Genomic DNA, 26,444 nt, shown 5'->3' on the forward strand with positions numbered 1-26,444 from the left:
AAGATCGAAAAAAATGCTCATAATAGACAGCATTAAAGGAGAACTCCAACCGCTAAGAAAGCATGGGAACCTTATTATAGATTTACTATTATTGTATTATTACTCCCCGCTGAACCACCTGACTATAGGGTGTTGTGCAGGCTGTGTGCCATTGTCCTGCCCCATGCCCGCTCTTATGGACTAATAAGGGTCATTGGATGCTCAACCTCTCCGTCTGTCTTCCCCTCTCATTTCATCAGCCCAATTTCAACTTTCAGCTGGTGTATGGAAAATGCATTAGAAAGACAGATTCAGGTGATTACGCTCGGTAGTTTAAAAAAAGATTTCTTGACTTTTGAAGGAATTAAAATGTTAACTGAATCCTACAGAATAGTGACTGCGCCGCTCCGCACTGCAATTATCTAATAGTCAGAGATTACGGGAAACAGCCACAGCTGCCATTACAGTTCAGACCTTTCTTCCCTTTTAAGAGATTGTAATGACGATAGGCGTGCGCAGGTGATTAGGTCACCCTAATCACTATATGTGATGCAGATTCCCCCTACTGCCCCGGCCCCCCACCCCGCAGTGCTGCTGGCTTCCCTCCTCTTCTTGCGGCTGTTGCGGAGGATAATTCAGGATGGAGAGCGGGGGAAGGGGATAGTAGATATGTAATTTACCAGCCCCTGAGACGGTGCTTACTATGCTTCAGTTTGTGCATTAACAGGAAGCCGCTCAGCACAGAGCACTTCACGTTCATTCTCTGTCCAGTGCAGCTGAGGCTGCAGAGAAAGGCGTGTGTGTTTGAGCTTTGGGGTGCACACCCTAATGCAATAGGCCACGCACACCTATGGTAACAGGGGCCACCCCCTTTCTCCACGCCACCCTCCTATATGGTAATGGACAGATTCATGTAGCATGAATCTGTCCATAGCCGCCGTGGCCACCCCCTATCCATGTGTCCGGGCCCTTTCAGGACGCCGGGCACGTGGATTACAGCGGCGGGGGTGTTATTTTGAAGCATCTGATTAGAGCCATAGTCTCTAATAGGCTTCAAAATAGGATGGGCTCACGGCGCAGAGCATTGCGCTCAGAGCCCACCCAGATGTGTTAGAAAAGCAAATGAATATTCGCTTTTCTAACACTAAATCGACTCTCCGCCAATCAGGAGGCGCAGGTCTGTTACCTGTTTCCTGACTGGCTGAAAGGTCAGGCGATCCTATTGGATACCTAGGAGGAGGGGAGGAGACACACGGCAGAAGCCGCTGTGATCTCAGAAGGGAAGAGGACACAGGAGATGCTGCCAGATGCCCGCCGCAGCCGGTCCCCCTGCCCAATGTGCCCGCTGATCCCCGCCGCCGACGGGGTAAGTGCTGGTGGAGCGGCAGACAGCAGGGGGTGGTTGAGGTGCCCCAAACAAAAAAACACCAGCCACCACTGCATGGTAATTACGATGGATGTAGGGAGGTCTATGAAATAATGGGCCTGTGATATTTCTGACATACAAATCCTCTCTATTCAGCGACTTGCATTGCTGATTTTTTAAGCACATGCAGCACAGCAGGAGGTCCCCTTCTCCAATCAGTGCCGGCTCTCATCCGTGTCACTGAGTGCTCTCTTGTCATAATCTACCACTTATTAGAGGATTAATGGAGAGCAATTTTAAGAACGGATGAGACAAGGGAGAGAAAATTTCAACACCACATTGCAAATGGCCCTATGTCATTTTACTGGAGTCAGATCAGTGAAAAATGAACAATTAAAACTGCTGACGTCTTACTATGGTAACACTGTACTGCGCTTGGCAGAGTATGTAAAAAAAAAAAATGTAAAAAAAGAAAATAAATTGTAATAAAAAAAAGAAGTAAAAAAAAAATTGATTTTTAAATTTTTTTTTTACATACGATCACCAGTAAACGTCCCTGATCACCGCCACGCCAGTTCTATGATGATGCTGTACTGCACTGGTAAAAGTATGTAAAAATAAAAATTGTGAAAACTATTTTTTTTTATTTCTTTATTTTCCAAGAAATCATGACAAAAAATTTCAACGTCAAAAAATTTGCCCTGCCTCATACTAAATACCCTGGACTGACTACTTTCCAAAAAAAAGGGGTAATTTGGGGGTTATTTGTACTGTACTGGCATTTTCAGCCCTCAAGAAATGAGACGGTACATCAGGACTGCTTGATTTTCAAAATATATATAACGTAGTTTGTGAACTCTATAACTTTCCTACAGACTAAAGAATAAACACTGATTTGGGTTATTTATACCAAAGATATGTAGCAGAATAAATTTCGACCTAAATTTATGACAAAAGATAATCTATTTGCGAGCTTTTATAACAGAAATGAAAAAAAAATCCTTTTTTTACTTTTGGTCTTATTTTGTTTATTTAGCAAATAATAATAATAAACTCAGTGGTGATTAAACTACCACCAAAAAAAGCGCTTTATTTGTATGAAAAAAAAAAAAAAAAATGTATTTGGGTACAGTGTTGCATGACTGAGTAATGGTCATTCAAAGTGCGACAGCGCTGAAAGCGGAAAATTGGCCTGAGCAGAAAGGGGTGAAAGTGTCCGGTATTGAAGTGGTGAACTAAGAAACATTTTGAAAAAAACAAACAAACTGGTGAGCCCTGCTGCAAGGGTTAAATGGTCATTTTGTTAAAATTAAGTTTTATTCATGGTATTCCTCACTCCCACAGGCACCTCCCTCTCTGTGCAACCGGTCCCCTGGAGCCTCTTCTCTTCAGCACTCCATCAGTTAGTTATTATTATTATTATAATACAGAATTTATATAGCGCCAACAGTTTACGCAGCGCTTTACAATATAAAAAAGGAGACAATACAGTTATAATACAATAAAATACAAGAGGATTAAGAGCGCCCTGCTCAGAAGAGCTTACAATCTAATAGGGTGGGGCAGGTGGTACAAAAGGTTGTATGACTTACTATAGGCCCCTGCATTCTGCATTACGCACTTACCCCTGACTTCTGCACTACTTACTGCAGACCTCTGAATTCTGCTTACATACTACTGATCGCTTCTCTCTGCCTTACCTCTGAACTTTGCATTACTTACTCCTGAACCCTGCACTCTTCATTACCTACTGTAATAGTAAGTAGTTTTATTTAAAACAAATGTAGTAGACTTCTTTGGGCTTCCTCCACAAATATCAGAGACTTCTAGGTATGGGAGAATATGTGACTTCAACCCTTCCTTCCAGGATGCAGTGCTCAGGTCACAGTGTGTTCTCTTGGCAGGGACGGTCCCCCCCCCCCACCGGGAGAACACAATAGCTCCGAGGGAGGGATTCCCCCATCAACACTGACTGTGGAAATCCATTTTCTATCCTGCAACTAGTCTAAGGCCAGCTTTACTCCTGACCTCTGCACTACAGACCTCTGAACACTGCTTTACTTACTCCTGATCCCTGCATTCCGCGTTACAGTCTATTGACCGCTCAGCTCTTTAAACCTTACTTACTGTTTAACCCTTTCATGACTAAGCCCATTTTTGAAATTTGGTATTTACAAGTTAAAATCCGTATTTTTTGCTAGAAAATTACTTATAGCCCCCAAACATTATATATATATTTTTAGCAGAGAATCTAGAGAATAAAATGGCGATTTTTGCAATATTTTATATCACACGGTATTTGTGCAGCGGTGTTTTAAACGCAAATTTTTGGGAAAAGGGACACTTCCATGAAACAGTAAAGCTACCCCAATTTTTTTGTATAATGTGAAAGATGATGTTACGCCGAGTAAATAGATAGCAAACATGTCACGCTTTATAATTGCACGCACTCGTGGAATGGCGACTGTCACGGACCTGGCCGGAGCAGAGGCTGTTGGAGAGGACTGTATGCAAGCCTGTTGCCCACCGATTATGGGCCCTAGCATTTGAGGTGAATGAGAAATTCAGTCTGAACTGTGTTAATCGGACTCAGTCATGTATATATTGTATGGGGACTCCTTACTGTAGATTTGTGTCCCTGAAGAGGGAGGGGGGGTTCCTCCAGCAGCCCCCTGCTGATAAGACTGATTCATTCTGCTGGGACACATCCTGTGAGGAGATGCTGGTGTTATCAACCTGTGTTTATGTTAATTGAGAGAGCTGATCACATTAGCCACCAGCCCTGGCTAGGAGACGAATGGTCTAGGCTGAGGAGGGGGGAGATTGTTGTTTGTATTGTTAATTGTAATTAGCTCCAGCTATTGTGTTTATATTAATGTGTGAAGCTCGGTGCCCACAAGACTGTCATCTGGTCTGGGTACATTTTGTAGTAAATTAGCTCATGTTAATTAGGTTAGCTTTGAGTCATCCCTGCTGTATAAAGGTCTGTGAGATCTCAAAATAAAAGTTAGTTCTGATGTACTCCAAGACTGGTGTTGTCTAGTTCTTGGGGTTCCTATAGCCAGATCCATTGGACTCGTGTTCCAGAACTTAGGAAGCGGTATATGACGGAAGCACTCAAGCGGAGTGTGGGGCGTTCCGTGACAGCGACAAACTACGGTACCTAAAAATCTCCATAGGCGATGCTTTAAATTTTTTTTACGGTTACCAGGTTAGAGTTACAGAGGAGGTCGGGTGCTAGAATTATTGCTCTCGCTCTGACGATTGCGGTGATACCTCACATGTGTGATTTGAACACCGTTTACATATGCGGGCGCGACTTCCGTATGCGTTTTCTTTGCTGCGCGAGCTCGCGGGGACGGGGGCGCTTTAAAAAAAAAATTTTCTTATTTATTTTATTTATTTTTATATTTATAAATTGTGTTTAAAAAAAAAAAATAAAAAAAAAAATTTTTGATGACTTTTATTGCTGTCACAAGGGATGTTTACATTCCTTGTGACAGTAATAAAAGTCATCATAATTTTTTTTTTTTTTTTTTAAACACAATTTTTATTGCTGTCACAAGGAATGTAAACATCCCTTGTGACAGTAATAGGTGGTGACAGGTACTCTTTATGGAGGGATCGGGGGTCTCCTTTGCACTTCAAAGTATTCAGATCGCCGTTTTCGGCGATTCTGAATACTGTGTATTTTTTTAAAACCGGCGCCATTGGCAGCCGAGTAAACGGGAAGTGACGTCATGACGTCGCTTCCGCGTTTACTATTAGGAGGCTGGAATGAAGCAGCTTACGGCTTTGTTCCAGACTGTCACTAGCCGCCGGACAAGACAAGAGCGGCGGGAGGCGCCGGGAGGGGGGGGAAGGACGTACCATCCCGCTCCTCCGGTATAACAGCCGAGCGGCTTCTAGCCGCATCGGTTGTTATACCAGGAAAGCCGATCGCCGGCTATAAAAAACGGTACCGGGATGATGTCTGCAGCTGCGGGCATCATCCCGGTATAACCCCGGAAAGCCGAGTACGTACATCTGCGTAAGCTCGGCGGGAAGGGTTTAGGGCCTTGCAAGGTATTGCCTTAATGAAAAAAAAAATGTGACCAAAGTACCAGGGTTTGTTTGTACTATTCAGCACTTTGTGATTTAGCCAACACACATTCTTCTCATTAGGTTATATTTAGAGAACAAGCACTCAAATGTATACAGGTAGACGAAGATTGATAGCAAAACATTTAATCTTCCCTATAAGAATTGTAGAAAAACTGCTCTATGAAAGATCATCTGGGTGATTCTTCTGGAACAGGTTATACCTCCCCAGCGGTCAGGCGGCTCCATCGGGCCATCTTGTGATTCTGAAGCACTTAATCAATTTCTCCCTTGCAAACCCGAACATCCCCAGTCTCCTACAAAGTCAGCTTTGCTAAGATATGCAAATAAAGAGCTGACTAAGGCGCTTACTTAAACGCTAAATTATTTCTTTTGATCTCTCCCAGCAAGACGTTTTTAATATTAATCTCCACACAATGGAGAGGAAGTTCTGAAAGGAACGGAGATTCGAATGTTTTCAGATATGTAAACGGGATTTTTACATCAAGTAATTCCAGAGTTAATTAAATTAAAACTTTATAGTGAAGTCTCTGGTGGGTCTTTGGCTCAACCAAGGTAAAACGGCAATTAAACAGGCCGTTAAATAAATTAATTTTGTTACATGAGGTGGTGATAAGCCACATTAGTGCAAAACGGTCCAGAGAAGAAGCCTCGGCTACATGGTGGGAGTCAGAATTCAACCAACTACCTCAACAGAACCCCATTTAACACAGATAGCACAATGTCTGTAGAGTTAGGCTAATTTCTTCGGGGTATCTCTCGATCTATATAATAAAATGATGCAACAGCAACTGACTGGATAAAAAAATGTTTTCAGTTCTAAGTTATATACTTGCACCAAAAGCTGCCCAAGCACCCCAAGACTTCTCAAGTCCTACCCCTTCTCTGCACTCCCTTTTACAAGTCACTGAAAATACTATTAAACACTCATTATTGTAGTAGTAGTAATATTAATAAATTACTTCTTTCTCCAGTGACAGTTATACTTAAATTTAAACCAGTGGTCTCCAAACTGTGGCCCCTTGCCTGCCCTTATTTGACCCTTGAGCAACTGTCCCTTTTATTGACACCAATGACAAGGCACCATTTCTTCTACTAACACCAAGGATTGGGCACGATTCCTTCTACTAACACCAACAATAGGGGGACTACTCCTTCCACTAACACCAACAATAGGGGGACTATTCCTTCTACTAACACCAGCAATAGGGGGACTATTCCTTCTACTAACACCAACAATAGGGGGACTATTCCTTCTACTAACACCAGCAATAGGGGGACTATTCCTTCTACTAACACCAGCAATAGGGGGACTATTCCTTCCACTAACACCAACAATAGGGGGACTATTCCTTCTACTAACACCAGCAATAGGGGGACTATTCCTTCTACTAACACCAGCAATTGGGGGACTATTCCTTCCTCTAACACCAATAGGGGGACTATTACTTCCACTAACACCAACAATAGGGGGACTATTCCTTCTACTAACACCAGCAATAGGGGGACTATTCCTTCTACTAACACCAGCAATAGGGGGACTATTCCTTCCACTAACACCAACAATGGGGACTATTCCTTCCATTACCACCACCAAGGGGGGCTATTCCTTCCACTACCACCACCAAGGGGGGTGGGCTATTCCTTCCACTAACATCACCAAGGGGGGCTGCTATCCCTTTCACTACCACCACCGGGGGGGGGGGGGGGGGGGGGGGCTATTTCTTCCACTGATACCAGCAATGAGGCACCATTTCTTCTACTAACTCCAAGGATGGAACATAAATCTTTTCACTGACACCAAGAATGGGGCAAACAGTTGCTTTACTGACACCAACAATAGGATACTATTCTTTCCGCTGACACAATGACGCACCATTTCTTCTACTGACACCAATGATGGAACACTAATCCTTCCACTGATACTAAGGATGAGGTACAATTGCTTTCACTGACAACAATGGGACACTACTCCTTCTAATGACACCAACAATGGGACACTATTCTTATCACCAGCACTATTCCTCCCCCTGACACCAAGGATGAGGCACTATTCCTCCCACTGACACCAACAATTGCCCCTATTCCGCCTACCAATGAGGGGGCATCATTACTCCTTGTACTGACCACATGCGCTATGTAATTTTCTTACTCCCACTGAAAACCAAGCCTGAGGCACGGTTTACTCGCACAGATCACGGTCGAGGCCCCTCTAAAGTCTGAATGGACAGTAATCTGGCTCTTTGTTTAGATGATTTGGAGGCCCTTGATTTAAACCATCAGGAATAAATCTAGCACATAAGCACCTCTAATGTCTTACCTTATAAGCACAAGTTTCAGTTTGGAAGGTGCAGACTTAATAATGGCAGATGCATTCTGATGGCTTTTCCCAAACAAAATGTGATTGTTCAGCTAAAAAAAAGAAAAAGAAAAAAAAAGTTAAAAACAATATGATCCAACTTTATGTTTACAATCAGTAATTCACGTAGAAAAAGCACACCATAGCTTCTATTGAGTTAGTACTAACCATCCCTGATAGACCACAATGAGTAACTTTAAAGGCCTTTTACGGTCTGGGAACTGTTAAGAATATCAGGGCTGTGCGAGGTATAAAACAGACTAAGAACCTCTTCACATCATCTCTTTGTGGGAAAGCATGCATTGTACATTGGTTCCATTCACAGCAGATGCACAGGAAGACGGAAGAGAGCAGAGTGCTGAGGCCAGACTTGAAGAACTTCAGTGCTTCTTTTATGAACTTTGAGGATGAATTGTTCCACACTGCCTTTTGCTACAAAGGTCAGAGAGGGCTCCCTTTAAAGCTATTATACTGCTGGTTACAAATAGGTAAATATCTGAGCATCCAAAGCCTAGACATTAAATAACTTCTCTGCAGTAACTGCTGCTTCTCTAGTTTCCAGTCACATAACCAAAAGTTTCAGTCAGCCAGTAGCTCTGCCTAAACTCTTATCCACCCCTCCAGTGGGCAATCCATTGCTCTATAGCTAGGTTTTTGGCCTTAGGACAAGCCAGCACAGAAACAACGGTACCTGCTGTGAAGGAAAGTATATTCTTCGTACTGTTACTTTTTAAGACTTGAAGGTATAAGTTGGACATTGGAGTAAGGACACGTTTTTCAGACGCATTAGGCCCCCTTTAAAACGGACAGTAATAAGAACTTTGCCAAGAACGTTTTTGACTTCAGCTGAAGAGTTTTTGAAACTTTTGGGCCATTAGATGGGAAGCAAAGTTGCTCAAATAATGGTCAAGGAGCACTGGAAAAATGGGTTCAGTTCCCAGGTTCCTTTATGCGTGGAATTTACATAAAAAAAAAAAATAATAATAATAATGTAGACTTCGTTGGGCTTCCTCCACAAATAAAATAAAATGGATCCTTTGCAAATATCAGAGACTTCTAGGTATGGGAGAATATATGACTTCAACCCTTCCATCCAGGATGCAGTGCTCAGGTCACAGTGGCCAATTACCAGGCCCTATTACTGTTACATGGATGAGGGTAGAAGGTCAATAGCCCTTCTTAAAGTGTAAGTAAACCTCCCTACCGTTTTCAGCCAAGGAAGCTGCCATCTTTTCCTCTGTTTAATCTATAACTGCCATGATGCTGCACTTGTGATCACTTTAGACACCAGCCATTGGATGGCTTGACAGTTTGGTTGAGAGTTCAACCAATGGTAGTGTTAAATTCTTGGCACGTGCCGAAAATGGAAAGGTTTTATGGATGGGTTTACTTCCGGTTTAAGCTCTGACACAGACCAGCACTAAGCTTACAAAGGGATTGGACCCAGTGGCTTTGACAGACAAATGGAGCAGCGGGGGAAGAGTGACAAATGTGAGAACAAAGCAAGTTGGAGAGATGGCCCTTCAAGAGAACCTGTCCCTTTGTCCTTCTGGGAGTTTTTTAGTTTGTAAATTATACTTACCTCCATGAATCTGAAGTTCCACTGCCTGCACACGTATTGTCCTTGAGTTCTGGCCTGAGGGTGCTGGGTAGTAAAAAATTCCCAGAACCAACATCATCAGTTCAAACAATGCAGAGCACAGTACTGGAACCAAAAGCAGTCAGAACTGTGGCAAAGTCTAGATTGTAAGCTCCTCAAGGGTTAACCAATATAGGCAGCAGGGTGGTAAAGTGGTTAGCACTTCTGCCTAGCAGCACTAGAGTTGTTGGTTCAAATGCCATCCATGGCACTACCTGCCTGAAGTTTGCATGTTCTCCCTGTGCCTGCGTTGGTTTCCTCTGGGTACTCTGGTTTCCTCCCACACTCCAAAGGCATGCTGGTAAGTTATTTGTCTCTTGTTTAACCACTTGACCTCCAGAATATTTACCCCCCATCCCCCCGCCTTCATGACCAGGCCATTTTTTGTGACACGGCACTGCGTTACTTTAACTGACAATTGCACAGTCGTGCGACGCTGTACCCAAATAAAATTTGTGTCATTTTTTCCCTACAAATAGTTTTTTTTGGTGGTATTTGATCACCATTATTTTTTTTTGAGCTATAAACAACAACAAAAAGGACAATTTTGAAAAACAAAAATATATAATTTTTTACTTTCTGCTATAAAAACATATCCAGTAAAAAAAATAAATGTAGTGTATATGGATTGGTTTGCACAAAAGTAGTGTCTACAAACTATGAGATATATACTGGAATTTGTATTTATTTTTTTTAATAGTAATAGTGGTGATCAGCGACTTATATAGGGACTGCGATATTGCGGCGGACATTCTGACACTGACACTTTGTGGGAACCAGTGACACTAATACAGTGATCAGTGCTAAAAATATGTCACTAATGACACTGGCTGGGAGGGGGTTAAACATCTAGGAAAATCAAAGTGTTAAATGTGTGCCTAACCAGTATTTTTGTGTGTGCTGTTTTTTCTAAAGGAATGTGCTAGATTTTATTCCCTGCTTTGTACTTTCGCTGTACTAATGACACTGGCTGGGAAGAGGTTAAACATCTAGGATGATCAAAGAGTGAAATGTGTGCCTGACACGTGTTTTGGTGTATGGTGTGCTGCTTTTACTAAGGGAAGTGATGGATTTTTCCCCATGTACGACACTTTCAGCACAGAACACCTGCAACATTCCCTTGGATTACAAATAGTATTACTATCAACTGGGATTTGCTGATGCCAGGAATCTCTGTTCTTTGAGCTCCAACGTTGCCGGTGAAGACAGTGCAAGGCCTTGCTGTTAGGACAGTGTTAGTACTCTTAAAGAAGACACTTAACTGGTCACTATAGTATACCATCTTTCATTAGTATAAAGGTATTAAAGGTCAGTCCGGGGTTTTCCTTTAAAGTGGACACTTTCCTTACATCCATTGATAGCTTTTCTATATACCCTATGGTGATAGTGTATATTGTTGCATTCAGGTGTCACCATTAATTGCTATTGGTACAAGTGTTATTTCAACTTAGTTTGGCTGAATAATTCTAGTCTTCACCTCTCATCTTAACCACTTATTAAAGACCAGCCGCCGCAGTTACACTGCGGCAGGTTGGCTCCTCTGGGCGAATCGCCGTCATGGTACATCGGCCGCTTTAAGAGCTGTAGGGGGCGAGCGAGCGATGCTCACCGGCCACGCACAATCGCTCCCGACAGAGACAGAACGGAGTTCTGTCAATGTAAACAGACAGATCTCCTTTTTGTCAGGGGAGGAGAGACAGATCTGCTGCTCCTAAAGATTAGGAACAGCGATCGGTCTCCTCCTCCAGGCAGTCCCCTCCCCCCACAGTTAGAACACATATGAGGGAACACAGTTAACCCCTTGATCGCCCCCTAGTGTTAACCCCTTCCCTGCCAGTGATATTTATACAGTAACCAATGACAGACAGATCTGCTGCTCCTAAAGATTAGGAAAAGCGATCAGTCTCCTCCTCCAGGCAGTCCCCTCCCCCCACAGTTAGAACACACATGAGGGGACACAGTTAACCCCTTGACTGCCCCCTAGTGTTAACCTCTTCCCTGCCAGTGATATTTATACAGTAATCAATGGTTATTTTTAGCTCTGATCGCTGTATAAATGTCAATGGTCCCAAAAACGTGTCAAAAGTGTTTGATCTGTCTGCCACAATGTCGCAGTCCCGCTAAAAATCGCTGATCACCGCCATTATTAGTAAAAAAAAAAAAAAAAAAAAAAAAAATTAATAATAAAAATGCTATAATCCTATCCCCTATTTTTTTTTAGACGCTATAACTTTTGTGCAAACCAATCAATATAGGCTTGTTATGTATTTTTTGACAAATTTTTGGTAAAAAAAAAAAATCACATCGGCCTAAACTGATGAAGAAATTATTTTTTTTTTTAATTTTTAGGGGGATATTTATTAGAGCCAAAAGTAAAACTTTTTTTTTCAAATTGTTGCTCTTTTTTTGTTTATAGCGCAAAAAAAAAAAAAAAAAAACGCAGAGGTGATCAAATACCACCAAAAGAGAACTCTATGTGTTGGAAAAAAAGGATGTCAATTTTGATTGGGTACAGCATCGCATTACTGTGCAATTGTCAGTTAAAGCGACGCAGTGTTGTGAAGCAAAAAATGGCCTGGTCATTAAGGGGTCAAGTCCTTCCAGTCCTTAAGTGGTTAAAGTAGTAAAGTCTGAGAGAGTTGAAAACATTTGCTTTGCGTCTGTGTGTCATTTAAAAAGGTATACAAAACATGTCTGAACCTAGAGTGTCATAAGAGAACATGCATTATCAAGCAACCCCCGAGGGGGGCATTGCTACATACAATATATATGTAAAGCGCTGTGTAAATTGATAGCGCCATACAAGTACCTGTAATAAATAAAGAATACATACGTACGATGTAGCAGCAGCATCAGGTCTAGTTGCCGTGTAAAAGGTGAAAGCGTTTGCACTGAAATCAGCAATCTGGATGTAGACATCTGAAGGCGAGCAGATGCATCAACAGATTGTGGCTTTCAATGGGAGAAGACTATTATAAAAGGCACTTGAAGTTGTTAGGAGACACTTATATAACGTGAGAATATGCCGTATTACCTTGTTATCAGAGAAAAGGAAGTGTGCAGCCTTACGGGACAAAAAACCGCAATGTGTTCGGGCGGTATTGAACGTCAACAGCTATTTTCCCAATGTCATTACTACAAGCTCCTTTATAAAAGAATGGCAAAATAAGAAAAATAATGCCTTTTGCTTTGCAACACTTTAACTCTGATTATTGTAATTTAGAACTCAATAGTGGAAAAAAAAATTCGAAATTGTAAAGTTCACTTTACAAAATGTCATCCATTTAAAAATAATGGGCAAGCGTGGTTTAGGCTGGCATCGTTTATTGGTGACATTTTCAAGTTTTTCTAAAGTGGTAAAATTGATTTTGTTGGGCTGTTTCAGTCTCAGCCAAACAGCAACCAAAATAACAAGAAGCATGAGGCCGGGGCAGCTTGAGAAAGCAGAAAAATAAGAAAAGGCAACCCCCCCCCCAAAAAAAAAAATTAAAAAATTCGTTAACCACTTCATCTCCGCAAGGTTTACCCCCCTTTCATGACCAGGCCATTTTTTGCGATATGGCACTGCGTTACTTTAAAGTGATTGTAAAGGATCGTTTTTTATTTTTTTTAAATAACAAACATATCATACTTCCCTCCACTGTGCAGATGGTTTTGCACAGAGTGGCCACGAACATCCTCTTCTGGGGTCCCCTGGCGGCTCTCGCGGCTCCTCCCCGCAGCAGAAAACCCCCTAGGGCAGTGATGGTGAACCTTGGCACCCCAGATGTTTTGGAACTACATTTCCCATGATGCTACACTGCAGAGTGCCATGAGCCTCATGGGAAATGTAGTTCCAAAACATTTGAGGTGCCAAGGTTCGTCATCACTGCCCTAGGGGAAGCACTCACCCGAGGGGGTTACCTTGCAGGTGCGCTCCCGAGTCCAGCATCTCATCCACAGACACGAATACTGGACTCGGCCCCGCCCCCCGCGTCATTGGATTTGATTGACAGCAGCGGGAGCCAATGACTGCGCTGCTATCAATCTATCCAATCAAGAGCCAGGACCCCGTGGAGAGAGGGACAGCGCGTCCCCGTCGAGGAGATGAAGGGGCTCAGGTAAGTAAAATGGGGGGGCTGGGGGGCCGGTGACTGCCAGGTGTTTTTTCACTAAGGTGAAAAAACATGAGGGTTTACAACACCTTTAACTGACAATTGTGCGGTCGTGCGACGCTGTACCCAAATACCATTTATGCCCTTTTTCCCCACAAATAGAGCTTTCTTTTGGTGGTATTTGATCACCTCTGCGGTTTTTATTTTTAAAAAGAGCGACAATTTTGAAAAATAAACCAATATTTTTTACTTTCTGCTATAAAACATATCCAATAAAAAACATTTAAAAAAACCTACTTTCATCAGTTTAGGCCAATACATATTCTGCTACATATTTACGGTAAAAAAAAAATCCCCCGCAGCTTAAATCTCCAAAACGTACTTCGTCAGGAGGTACGTTTAGGAGCATTCTAATTGGTCGGTGCCGTCACATGGGTGGCGCTGACCAATCAGAACCCGCATAGCCCGTCTTGTCAACGTGGGCGAAGAGGAGAGAAAGCCGCGGGGGATTTGAAATCCCCGGACCAGTACAGCGGCGATACAAGCCGTCAGTGCGGGGGATCGCTGGACTCCAGGTTAGCAGGACCCGGGGGGGGGGGGGCGGGGGGATGAGGAGGGGGTCCAGTGTAAAGTGCATCTTACAGATTTTCTGTAAAGGTGAACTTACACTTTAAGCTTGCTGGCCTGGGACACTGTGTATGGTGTCTCAGTGCTATCCATATCTGGGGCTACCACTGAAGTGACTGTTCCAAAGAGTAGCTACAGGGTGAAGAGTGTCCTTTGGTTATTGCTCAGGATTTCTGGAGTATCACGGCTCCCTACACTCAATACGGGTTATTCAGCAATACATTTAAAAGAAAAGCAACCCCCTAGACTGTTTATTGAGCCCGAAGAGTTACTGTTGCTGAGTGCGTGGCTGCTACCACCCTAAACTGGAAAAGGAACCTGGGGCAAAACCAGCGGGTCCTTTCGGCGGTGAGCACTACATATGTAAGTCTAAGGCAGAGGTCCATGGACCACTTTTGGTGGTCCCCAGGGGTTTGGCTGCAAATCAACATTATGGCGAATGTATACCTCCCAATGTTGTTTCCAGTGTTGTTCTCAATGCACGCAGGCAGTCAATACTGTCCGCATGCATTGATACCCGATGCCACCTCTGTAGTTCCGACTCCTGTGAACTCAGAGGGAGGCATCAGGAGTGGGAGGTGAAGGTGGAGGAGACTTCCAATGCCAGCGCTGATCACAGACTGCGGGAGAGAGCACGGAGCTCAAGCACATGGCTGGATAAGGAGGTGAGATCCAATGAGGAGTCTGTGGTGAGGCAGCAGTGTAATACAGAGTGCAGGGGGGGATGCAGAGGGCCAGTATTGTGTGTATAAGGCAGCAGTGTGATCCAGGTGGAGGGGGGCCGAGATCCGGAGCATTTTGTGTATAAGGCAGCAGTGTAATCCAGGTGGAGGGGGGCAGAGAGCCGGAGCATTGTGTGTATAAGGCAGCAGTGTGATCCAGGTAGAGGGTGGCAGAGAGCCGGAGCATTGTGTGTATAAGGCAGCAGTGTGATCCAGCTGGAGGGGGGCAGAGAGCCGGAGCATTGTGTGTATAGGGCAGCAGTGTGATCCAGGTGGAGGGGGGCAGAGAGCCGGAGCATTGTGTGTATAAGGCAGCAGTGTGATCCAGGTAGAGGGTGGCAGAGAGCCGGAGCATTGTGTGTATAAGGCAGCAGTGTGATCCAGGTAGAGGGTGGAGGAGAGCCGGAGCATTGTGTGTATAAGGCAGCAGTGTGATCCAGGTAGAGGGGGCAGAGAGCCAGAGCATTGTGTGTATAAGGCAGCAGTGTGATCCAGGTGGAGGGGGCAGAGAGCCAGAGCATTGTGTGTATAAGGCAGCAATGTGATGCAGGTGGAGGGGGGCAGAGAGCCGGACCATTGTGTGTATAAGACAGCGGTGTGATCCAGGTGGAGGGGGCAGAGACACTGGGCCATGGCTCATTGATATTCTTTGAGTAGCACCACTTATTCCTTCCCATTTTTCTCAATTCTCTCACATTCTCCAATGGCACTATGTTTAAACTTTCTTATACTAGTACACTCTTGTATGCAAGTCATACAATTTAAAACTTTTACAGATATTTTTGGTGTCATTACCCCTTATCAACACTTGTTCACATGGAGATCGTCATGTTCTGGGGGCACTTTGTAGGAGTCCATTCCACATGTAGCTTCACATTACCTCAGCTCCCTAGACAGACAATCCCAGTGGCCCTCATCTTGCAGTACCGCATGCTTTTGATCTTAGCCCCATGTAAGTAATGAGGATTGGATATCCCTTTCCTCTTTTATGCAATCCTTCCTTGATATTGGAGTCTAACGTTAGATTACATTGGTACTTATATCTCTTTCAGACATGTTGATACATCTACTCCTGAGGAAGTGAATTTTAACTACGAAACGCGTCAAGCATTACAAAATGTAGCCATGTTTTGACCTACTACTTTTTTTTACGTAATTTTTACCATTTTTTTACCATATATCCTTTGCTGTTCAACAACTTCAGAATATGGAGTATTTAAATCTCCTACATATGGGCAATCAGAATGCGCTGCTATACCATCCCTGTACAATACATGAATTGCAATTTATTAATGTATTTATGATATATATATTTTTATGATATATATATTTATATAATAGATATGATTATATACACATATCTATGATATATATCTCTATATAAATAATTTTATATATCTATCTCTCTCTATAATATATATATATATATATATAGCTACCTCAACTGGAATGTGCTGCTCTACCAAGTGTAATATATTTATGCCATATATATATATATATATATATATATATATATATATATATATATATATATATATATATGAAATTGATATGTCACCTGCATTTATTGCAATGTGCTAAGTTTATATATTTTTTATGATAATAAACATGTCATGATAGTATTGATACTTTCACTTGCCTCATTCAAAGTCCCAAATTCTCTTCTCTATTTGCCTGATTCAGGGATGGAGACATATGATTACATATGCTTCATTTAAAGTCCCACTTACCCTTTCCTTATACAGTGATCTAATAAATGGGTGGACAGGATTACAATTTTTTTGCCAGAAAAACACAAAAAATGTAGCTATTTGCCTGGCGTTCAGCTTTAAGACAACCTGTTAACCTGAAATAGTGGTTTTGGGACAGGGCTCCCAGGAGACCGAGGGGTCATTTTGCAGACCAATTCTGGCACTTAAGCCCAGCAAACACAGACTTGACTGACAGCCTGGCATCCCAAGAGGCTCCTGTGCAGCTCCGATCCTGTGTGTGATGGACGGGTACTCTTAGCACAGCAAAGGTTCTCCAGCACCCGGGGAGAGATTACCCCCCTGCCACCAACTAAAGCACAGGTTAATAATGGCACGTCACATTTTATTAACTTTAAAGGATGTATTTGTCTTAACGCATCATGAGTCCAATCATACAGCCAGGCTGTATGGGAGTCTGGGAATACGGCAAGCATGAACCGCTGGCGGAGCATACAGTGGGATTCCATCGCTGATACATAATGTATTTTCTGCGACCCGTCAGAGATGAAACAAGCAAGGCTTTATCCAGTTTGATGCTGTCAGTGCTCACACTGCAATAAATCTGCAGAATAAAATATTTAGGGCAAACCATGAAAATAGTTGTTTTTTGCCATTTTAGAGTCCACAGAAATCTAATCTAATCAGCGAAATGCTAGGAGCTATCCAGTAGCTTTCCAGCTTGTTAGCCTTGATAGAGGACCTGTACTGAGGAAGCTGTGCCCCAAAAATTGCAAGCAGAGAACAAAGGACTAGAAAACAGTGTTGCCCATGGTCCTTCCACACCTGAACTTTTCCCCATTACTGAGATATCAGGTCTAGTTTTGCTCGGTCTCTCTCTGTGTGAAGCCAGCCATGTTGGTAGAGCAACATGGCATGGTTGCATCATCTTAGAGCTGGTGCTTGATGACTGAGGGGTAATAGTCATAGAGGAGGAGAAGTGAAGGTGGCTCAGATAAACAGAATGAAGGAGAAGCAGGGAGATCCTTGCACTACAGCTCCTCAGGTACAGCTTCCTCTCCAGCAAGGAGAACAGTAAGCAAATCCCAATGCAAATCTTGTCTGACTAGCAGTCAGAGGAAGCAATGCATTAGATGCGTGTTTTCCAACCTAATTTTCTCAACTATCCCCAACAGGCTATGTTTTGGGAATTTCCCATAGACCATATAGCTGTAATAAATACCAAGCCGTTGATTTAAACAACCCGTTCGAGGTGAAGGAAATCCTGAAAATTACCTGTTGGGGGTACTTTAGGAATGAGGTTGGGAACCCCTGCCTGAGATGATCTAATACTGAAGACACATACTTATGCAGCTTTCGGTGAGATAGGCCTAGGCACTCCTAAAAAATACGATAAGTCAATTTTTGATGCGTTTAGTGCTTTGGGAGGCCCAAAGAAGCAAATGGCAGAGCATCTAAACGCATATCTTTTTCTACATTGGTAACCAGGGCTTTTTTTTCAGCGGGAACATGGGGGAACGCAGTTCCATCACTAAATGTAAGTAATGGCAAGGGTGGTGGTGTGTGCTGGTGGGCTTATCGTCAATGGTTGTGATTTATTGTTGTGGAGGGTCTATTGTTGCTGCTGGGGGTCTTATGCTGCTGGGGGGGGGGGGGCATGGGCAGTGATTGTTGGGATGGATCTACTGTTGAGGGAGGGGGTCTATTGTTGCTGGCTGCTGGAGGGTCTACTAATGTCGGAAACTGGGAGATCTATTGTTTCTGGGGAGCCTATTGTTGGGGGAACTTGTTGTTGCTTGGGGGGGGGGGGGGGTCAATGGTTGCTGGGAGGAATCTATTGTTGCTGGCTTCTGCAGGGTCTATTGATGCTGGAAGATCTATTGTTGCTGGGGGGAGGGGAATCCAATGTTGCTGGCTGCAGGAGATATAAGTTATTGCTTTTTTTTGTTATTAACAAATTCCATATAAATTACTTATATGATGATAGGTACCGCTGATAGTTGGCACTGATGGGCACTGGTAGGTGACACTGATGAGCAGCACTGTTGATGAGGCACTGATTGGTGACATTGATAGGTGGCACTGGTAGGTGGCACAGATGACTCCGCGGCTGCTCTCCTTGATCGGGACCGATGTCCCTCTGACAGCTGCCGGTGATCGGCTTTTTTTTTCTCCTCACACTATCAGGGCGAGGAGAAAAAATAGCCAAATGCCGGCTCTGTTTACATCACATAATCAGCTGTCATTGGCTGACAGCTGATCACGTGGTAAGGGGTCGGGATCGATCCCTTATTCCGATTTGTGATCCAGCGAGTCTCAGGCTCGCTGATCACAGGGGGCGCGTGCAGGCCGCCGGAGCACGGGAGGATGTCTATTGACACCCTCCCGGCAAAGTAGGTCCGGCTGCAGCCGTCATTGGGCTATAGCGCAGATCTGAATTGGCTAAGACTGTAAGCAGGGCCCCCCTATTCCTTCTGTATTGAACTGTGTTGTAACTGTATTGTCCCCGTTATATTGTAAAGAGCCGTGCAAACTGTTGGCGCTATATAAATCCTGTATAATAATAATAATTGTTGACATATAACACACCTACCGAACGCTACCAAATAAAACCACACCTATATGCACATGCATAGATCTAAATGGGCCCATGGAAATTATACCCCTACCAGCTGGCTATAGGCTACCTAGGCCTGTACTTCTGGCCGACCTTATTTTACAAGAAGATAAGTATTCCCGCTCAATCACCAAACCCTATTATGCGACTATCAAGTTTAAAAGCGCTTGCTGCAAAAGTAATTTCAACAATCCGATCTTAAGCAGCGAATGTCATTAAATACATACATTCTGCTCCATGTTTCAGCTGGGGGGAAAATAAAAAAGAAAAAAGAAAAGCCATTTTAATATCAAACGCTTCCCATGCAGAACCCAGAACTACAGGAGCGTCTGCTGCAAAGAGTAAAATATCTCATTTGCCTCTGTGATCACCGAACGGTATTAAGATTACACTCCTAGAGCCCAATTACCGGCTTAAAGCACGCAATATGTCCGCTATGATGATGCGGGGAGTTTATACAATTATGGAAAATCAGCTCGCGAGGCTCCCATATGAAAAAAAGATTCTGAGTGTCTATAAAAAGTCAGCAATTGAAATACTTGTTTGGAGCCTCGAAACGGCAGGGAAGCATATTTTATGGGGAAGATCTCACGAGGGAGAAAGGAAAAAAACTGGAAGTGTTTGGAGGTTTCCAGCAACGAAACCAAAAAGAAACTGTCAGCCGAAACACAATTAGAGAGATTTATCAATGTTGCCGCACAACAAGGAAGTGCAACCCCATCACAGTGATATTTTACAAAAGAGATTTGCTGGAAGATCTCGTCTTGATTTATAAATTCCCTTCTCTGCAGCTCAGCAGTATCATTGCACCAATATGAAACCGACCCCCTGACTACCTGTAGTTGTATAGTGTTTTAAAGAGAACCTGTACAGAGAAAAACAACAGTTTTGCTTAAAAAGTGAAGTTCAGGGGTTTTATTTTTTTTTTTCAAAATCCTACTTACATAGGTGGATGCTGCATCTGTCCACCGCCAGCTCGAAGACTGAGAACCGAGTGATCAAAGACCGCTGATCGCTCGGTTCGCAGAGCTCAGTGAGCAGAGAACCGATGACTGTCAATCACCGTCTCTCTGCTCTGCTCCCCTCGCGCTCACTTGAGCGCTGGGCTGTGGAGGGGGCTGGGGCGGGAGCGGCTGGCTAAGAGGCTGAGCCAGGTGCCAGTCCAGGCATGTGGGCTGATCCTGACTTTATTGTAGCGATCTTGCCCCAACCTGGTGCGGCTCTGTGATGTCAGCCAACAGCGGGCTTCAGCCCACTGTCAGCTGGATACGGGTCACCGAAGTGCAGAACGAACTGCACTCCTGTGATCCACAGGAGAGTACAGCCAAACAAGCTTTGGCTGTACTTCTCCTTTAAAGTGGTTGTAAACCTCTGAAATGAAAAATGAACAAAGCATATCCTTCCATTGTGTGTGCTTGTCTAAATCCAATAGCTAGTGTCATCTTTTTCTCCTCTCTCATGATTCACTTCTGAGCCTATGCAGAGGTCTCCAAACTTTCTAAACAAAGGGCCAGTTTACAGTCCTTCAGACTTTAGGGGGGCCAGACATTGGGATGAGTAGGATGAATAGCGCCCCATCATTGGTGTCAGTGGTAGGAATAGTAACCCCATCGCTGATGTCAGTAGGAAGAATAGTGCCCCATCATTGGTGTCGGTGGTAGGAATAGTAACCCCATCGCTGATGTCAGTAGGAAGAATAGTGCCCCATCATTGGTGTCAGTGGTAGGAATAGTGCCCCATCATTGGTGTCAGTGGTAGGAATAGTAACCCTATCGCTTTTGTCAGTAGGATGAATAGTGCCCCATCATTGGTGTCAGTGGTAGGAATAGTAACCCATCGCTGATGTCAGTAGGAGGAATAGCGCCCCATCATTGGTGTCAGTGGTAGCAATAGTAACCCCATCGCTGATGTCAGTAGGAAGAATAGTGCCCCATCATTGGTGTCAGTGGTAGGAATAGTGCCCCATCATTGGTGTCAGTGGTAGGAATAGTAACCCCATCGCTGATGTCAGTAGGAAGAAAAGTGCCCCATCATTGGTGTCAGTGGTAGGAATAGTAACCCCATCGCTGATGTCAGTAGGATGAATAGTGCCCCATCATTGGTGTCAGTGGTAGGAATAGTAATCCCATCGCTGATGTCAGTAGGATGAAAAGTGCCCCATCATTGGTGTCAGTGGTAGGAATAGTAACCCCATCGCTGATGTCAGTAGGATGAATAGCGCCCCATCATTGGTGTCAGTGGTAGGAATAGTAACCCCATCGCTGATGTCAGTAGGATGAATAGCGCCCCATCATTGGTGTCAGTGGTAGGAATAGTAACCCCATCGCTGATGTCAGTAGGATGAATAGCGCCCCATCATTGGTGTCAGTGGTAGGAATAGTAACCCATCGCTGATGTCAGTAGGAAGAATAGTGCCCCATCATTGGTGTCAGTGGTAGGAATAGTAACCCCATCGCTGATGTCAGTAGGAAGAATAGTGCCCCATCATTGGTGTCAGTGGTAGGAATAGTGCCCCATCATTGGTGTCAGTGGTAGGAATAGTAACCCTATCGCTTTTGTCAGTAGGATGAATAGCGCCCCATCATTGGTGTCAGTGGTAGGAATAGTACCCCAGTGTGAAAGTAGCCTAACATTTTGTTATTTTAAACAAATGCCTTTAGAATCATATCAACCAGAGTCAGAGTACAAAACAGATCAAGATATAAACACACCAGAATAAATAGACGCAGTCAGGATGCAATAATGAAGGACTGTGTTGGAAGAGATTTTCTTTGAACGGATGAACAATGGGTAGATGCCACCAACGTTAATTAAACAGAATCAAGATGGATTAGATCAATTTGTAACTCTTTAGAAGATTGCACAAATACAGATAAGGCAAACCACAATTAAAAAAAACTTTATTGTGACAAGATACTAAGACGACTTTTTTTTTTTTTTTGTATAATGGGTTTTCATTTTCAAAAATTGGATTGCGGTCACTTTATCTCATTTTTAGTTTTTAGGTCGACATCCAGATTTCAACATGGACTGGAAATATGGATCAGCCACTTCTATAGAGTTTTTTTTTTTTATGATGAAGCAGACACCTTGATTTCTTGGCCACATTCAAGGCCCAGAGATGTCATATACAACAAGTAACCAAGCACAACACTCAGGACCTTGGCTAGTTGTTGAGCATCCTGGCAACCATTTTGCTTTCCTCTCTTTAACCCATTTATGATCGCCTAACACATATGTACAGTGTGGAAATGTTGGGTGATTTAACGGAGAAGTCCAGTCTGAGCTCGCTTGGTTGGGCTTCTCCTATGGGTCACAGGAGTGCAATTCGTTTTGCACTCCTGTGACCCATTTTCAGCAGAGAGCGGTTTGAAGTACACTCTCTTCTGACATCACTGGAATCGGTCCAGGCACCGCGTCATCCCGACTTCGGAAGTCTGGATTCGCAGGTGCCTGGACTGATTAGCCGTCTCAGCCTCTCAGCAACCTGCTGAGAAGCTGAGACGGCCGCTCCCGCCTCTCCACGGCTCAGCGATCCAGTGAGGGTGGAGGAGTAGAGCAGGAGAGCTGCTGATTGACAGGCAGCAGCTCTCCGCTCGGGAAGCCGAGAGAACTGAGCCATTGGTGGTGTTCGATCGCTCGGTTCTCAGTGCAGAGACGCCAAGGGACCGATGCTGCATCCACCTAGGTAAGTATAATGGGGGGAAAAAAGCCAAGCCCATACTTCTCTTTTAATGCCTACATGCCGCACATATGCATCCCTGGGCGGCCGATGTTTCTGTGCTGAGGAGCGTGCTCCGGCACAGAGACTGAGCTGTGAAGGACTGCCCTTGGTCCCTGCTAATGCTCATTAGCTGGCTGAACCAGCTCTCAAGAATGTGACTGCTCTGACAGCCAAACATAGTGGTAACGAGATCAGCTGATATTTCCACCCTCGGTGGGACACTGGGGTGGGTGGGAAGGAGTTAAAGTTAAGGGGAAAAAAAAAAAAATCATAAAACTTTCAGTACATCTACGCAATAAATGCACATTTTTACCATGTTTTATAGCATTAATAATGCCAGAGAAACTAAAAACTTACTACCAGATTTCCAAGGGAGCTCCTAATTCTCTGTTTGGGTTAACAAAGCTGTGCTTTTGCTGCACTGAAATCCCAAGCAGTGTTGTCAGTCCTGCCTGCTGGACTACAGAATTCCACCTATCCCTAATCCTCTCTGTCCCTTTCCCCATGCAGTCCTTTTTCTAGCAAAACAACGCTTCTACCTTGACGTCCAACAATCTGCCCAGTCACCGCATGTAGAAAAAAAGACTATTTGGGAGATGCAAGTCTGGTTTAGTCTGGTACTTCTATAGGAACTGAGCTCCCAGCAATAATTTTAAATGCTGGATGATGAGGTCACAAGTGTAGCACCCTCCTAGGTAGGTGCTAGGATTACTGTATTATATTTTTGTGGATTCTCCGCTTAACAGAGAGACAGCTAGGTAAAGTTGTTTGCTGCCTGCTTGATAGAGAGCAGTGATCTGCTAATATGGTCTGCTCGGTGTGCTCTGGTGCTGCTCATGATGTCTTGAAGTTTCACACTTTCCTGGCAACTATGGAGGGTGTTGGATGGTGGGCAGAGACCATGCAGGTGGGAGCATGAATGTTCATGCAGCCCTGGCCAATCAGAAGGCATGCTGGGTGCACGTATTAATGTTCGAGGAGCACATGGGCTCTTTGTCATTCCTGGCAGAGGATTGCACCAGGCTGGGGGGAGAGACGTTGGCTCTCCCCAGCAATTACTGCCATGTGTCCTCGGGTTGGCAACCTGAGGGCCTGAGGTCTGTGTTGCTGACCCTGGTCCTGCCATGGCTGACAGAGGGAGAGTCTACAGTGAATCTGGTCTGGTAGCATGGAGACAGAAGGCTGCTGGTGGTGCTTCAGGAGCCTTGTGAGTACAGACACCCTAAGGAGCCTTAGACAGTTAACCCCCCCTCTTGTGCTTTAAGTCAGCTGAGGGTCCACACAAAGGGAACACGGATTAGTGTTCTTAGAGCTTTGTCCAGGACTGTCCACTACTTTACTAAGGGACAATGCTCAGTTCTGCAATCAGTTTGGTGCTGCTGGGAATTATTCCGTATCTGCCTTCTGCAAGGACTTCAGCCAAGTTTGACTAGGAAAGGAAATTAGAGTCCTTGGTGTGAATAGTTCAATTTCGAGTATCCTACTATATCCCTTCCCTATCCAAGACATTGGAGTAACGAGCAGCAGTGAGTGTGTGGACCTGGCCCTGTGAAGCTAGCTGGCTGTGGAGTAAAAGTGGGGAAGACCCGGAACAAACTACCAGCAGTTCCTGCTGGGGGAGCGCTACACAGGGAATGTAAAAAGCATTTCTTACAATAAGAAAGAGGTAAAAAACATAAAAATGATGCTGGGACATGAGCTAAACTTGGGTAAGGCCTGTGCATAACCTTTAATTGCAGCAATTAATTTTGAAGGTTGAGGGACATGACCCACCAAAGTTGGGTAAGAAAACACACACGGTCCTATCATATTGCTTAGAATCACTGCACCCATCCAATATTTATGGCCCTTAGCCTGCATGAGCTGCCCCACTTTGGTGTTGCAGAAAACCAAAGCCCAATGGCATTTCAGAAAAATATAGAAGCTACCTAGTTTGTCTCCAGTCTAACTAGTGAACAATAGTACAGTAAACCCCCTGGAGAACACAGAGCATGACAACAGCCATTTTAGCTTCATAGCCTGTATTACCATATATATATATGCATATAGCGTTACCTCCAATAATTCATCTCCAACTTGGATTCTCCCATCTCTTCCAGCAGGTCCGTCTGGATTTATGGCTACCACAAAGATACTCATCTGTAATCGGTCCTTATTACCCGCCAAACTGAGGCCAAGTCCATTTTTATCCTTTTCCAGCTCAACAATGTGCAGTTCCCCCGGAAGGTCGGCATATCTCTGCCTAATTTTCTCTAGTGGGACATAAAAGAAATAGAATTATCCATAAGTATGTATACACACACATATACATATAAAAATATACACACACACACATACATATATATACACACACACACACATATTATATATATATATATATACATATATACATACACACACACACACACACACACACACACACACACATATATATATATATATATACACACAGTATCTCTCAAAAGTGAGTACACCCCTCACATTTTTGTAAATATTTTGTATATCTTTTCATGTGACAACACTGAAGAAATGACACTTTGCTACAATGTAAAGTAGTGAGTGTACAGCTTGTAGTGTAAATTTGCTGTCCCCTCAAAATAACTCAACACACAGCCATTAATGTCTAAACCGCTGGCAACAAAAGTGAGTACACCCCTAAGTGAAAATGTCCAAATTGGGCCCAATTAGCCATTTTCCCTCCCCAGTGTCATGTGACTTGTTAGCGTTAGTGATCATGGGTGCAATGCTTTCCAGGCTCCTGCAGGAAAAAATAACAAATGCACTTTTTTTCTGCAAAAATATGTGCATTTATTATTTTTTCTGCAAAGGTGAACTTAGCCTTTACCGCAAATGCTGGCTCTGCTTCCTGCTTAATAATGCTGCTCAGTAATTGTGCCTTGGTATTCCTCTCTCTCAATGCAAGTCTACTAGCCAGCTGCACTTCTCCCATGGATCACAGGAGCGTAGATCGTTCTGCACTCCTGTGACCCGTTCTCAGCAGACAGGGGGCTGACCTCACAGACCTGGTCCAGGCTGGGGCAAGATCTCGACAATACAGTATTGTCGGGATCCACCCACAACCCTGGACCTGCACCTGGCTCAGCCTCTCAGAGAGCCGCTGAGAGGCTGAGCCAGCCGCTCCCTCTCCTCCACAGCCCATTGCTCCAGTGAGCGCAGGGTCAGAGCAGAGAGCCGGTGACTCAGTCACCAGCTCTCTGCTCAGGGAGCTCTGAGAACCGAGCGATCGGCGCTGTTTGATTGCTCAGTTCTCAGTCTTAGAGCCAGCGGGGAACCAAGGCAGCCTCCCCCGAGGTAATTATGACTCTTAAAAAACAAAACAAAAAAAAAAACAACTTCTCTTTTAATGAAAAGAAAGTACTGATAATTTATCTCTGCGTTAGTGAGGGACTTCGCTAAAATACAAATTTTCTGGCAATTGGAGAAATGACCAGCTTTATAGAAAATGCAAGTAGAAGAAAAATGTAGATGAGATTGTTGCTAGTGTGG

General features: G+C 43.9%; 1 protein-coding gene across 4 annotated transcripts in view; it reads right to left on the bottom strand.

The window, feature by feature from the left end:
- PATJ (PATJ crumbs cell polarity complex component) overlaps positions 1-26,444 on the bottom strand; it is a 407,721-nt gene that overhangs the window by 126,152 nt on the left and 255,125 nt on the right. For all 4 annotated transcript variants that reach the window (XM_073593830.1, XM_073593831.1, XM_073593832.1 and 1 more), the window contains 2 exons: positions 24,993-25,189; positions 7,767-7,858 (listed from right to left, as the gene is read on the bottom strand). In XM_073593830.1, coding sequence (XP_073449931.1) covers positions 7,767-7,858; positions 24,993-25,189 — 289 coding nt within the window. The remainder of the gene's footprint in view (positions 1-7,766; positions 7,859-24,992; positions 25,190-26,444) is intronic.

This window comes from Aquarana catesbeiana, linkage group LG07 (assembly GCF_042186555.1).
Source record: "Aquarana catesbeiana isolate 2022-GZ linkage group LG07, ASM4218655v1, whole genome shotgun sequence".
NCBI lineage: Eukaryota > Metazoa > Chordata > Amphibia > Anura > Ranidae > Aquarana > Aquarana catesbeiana.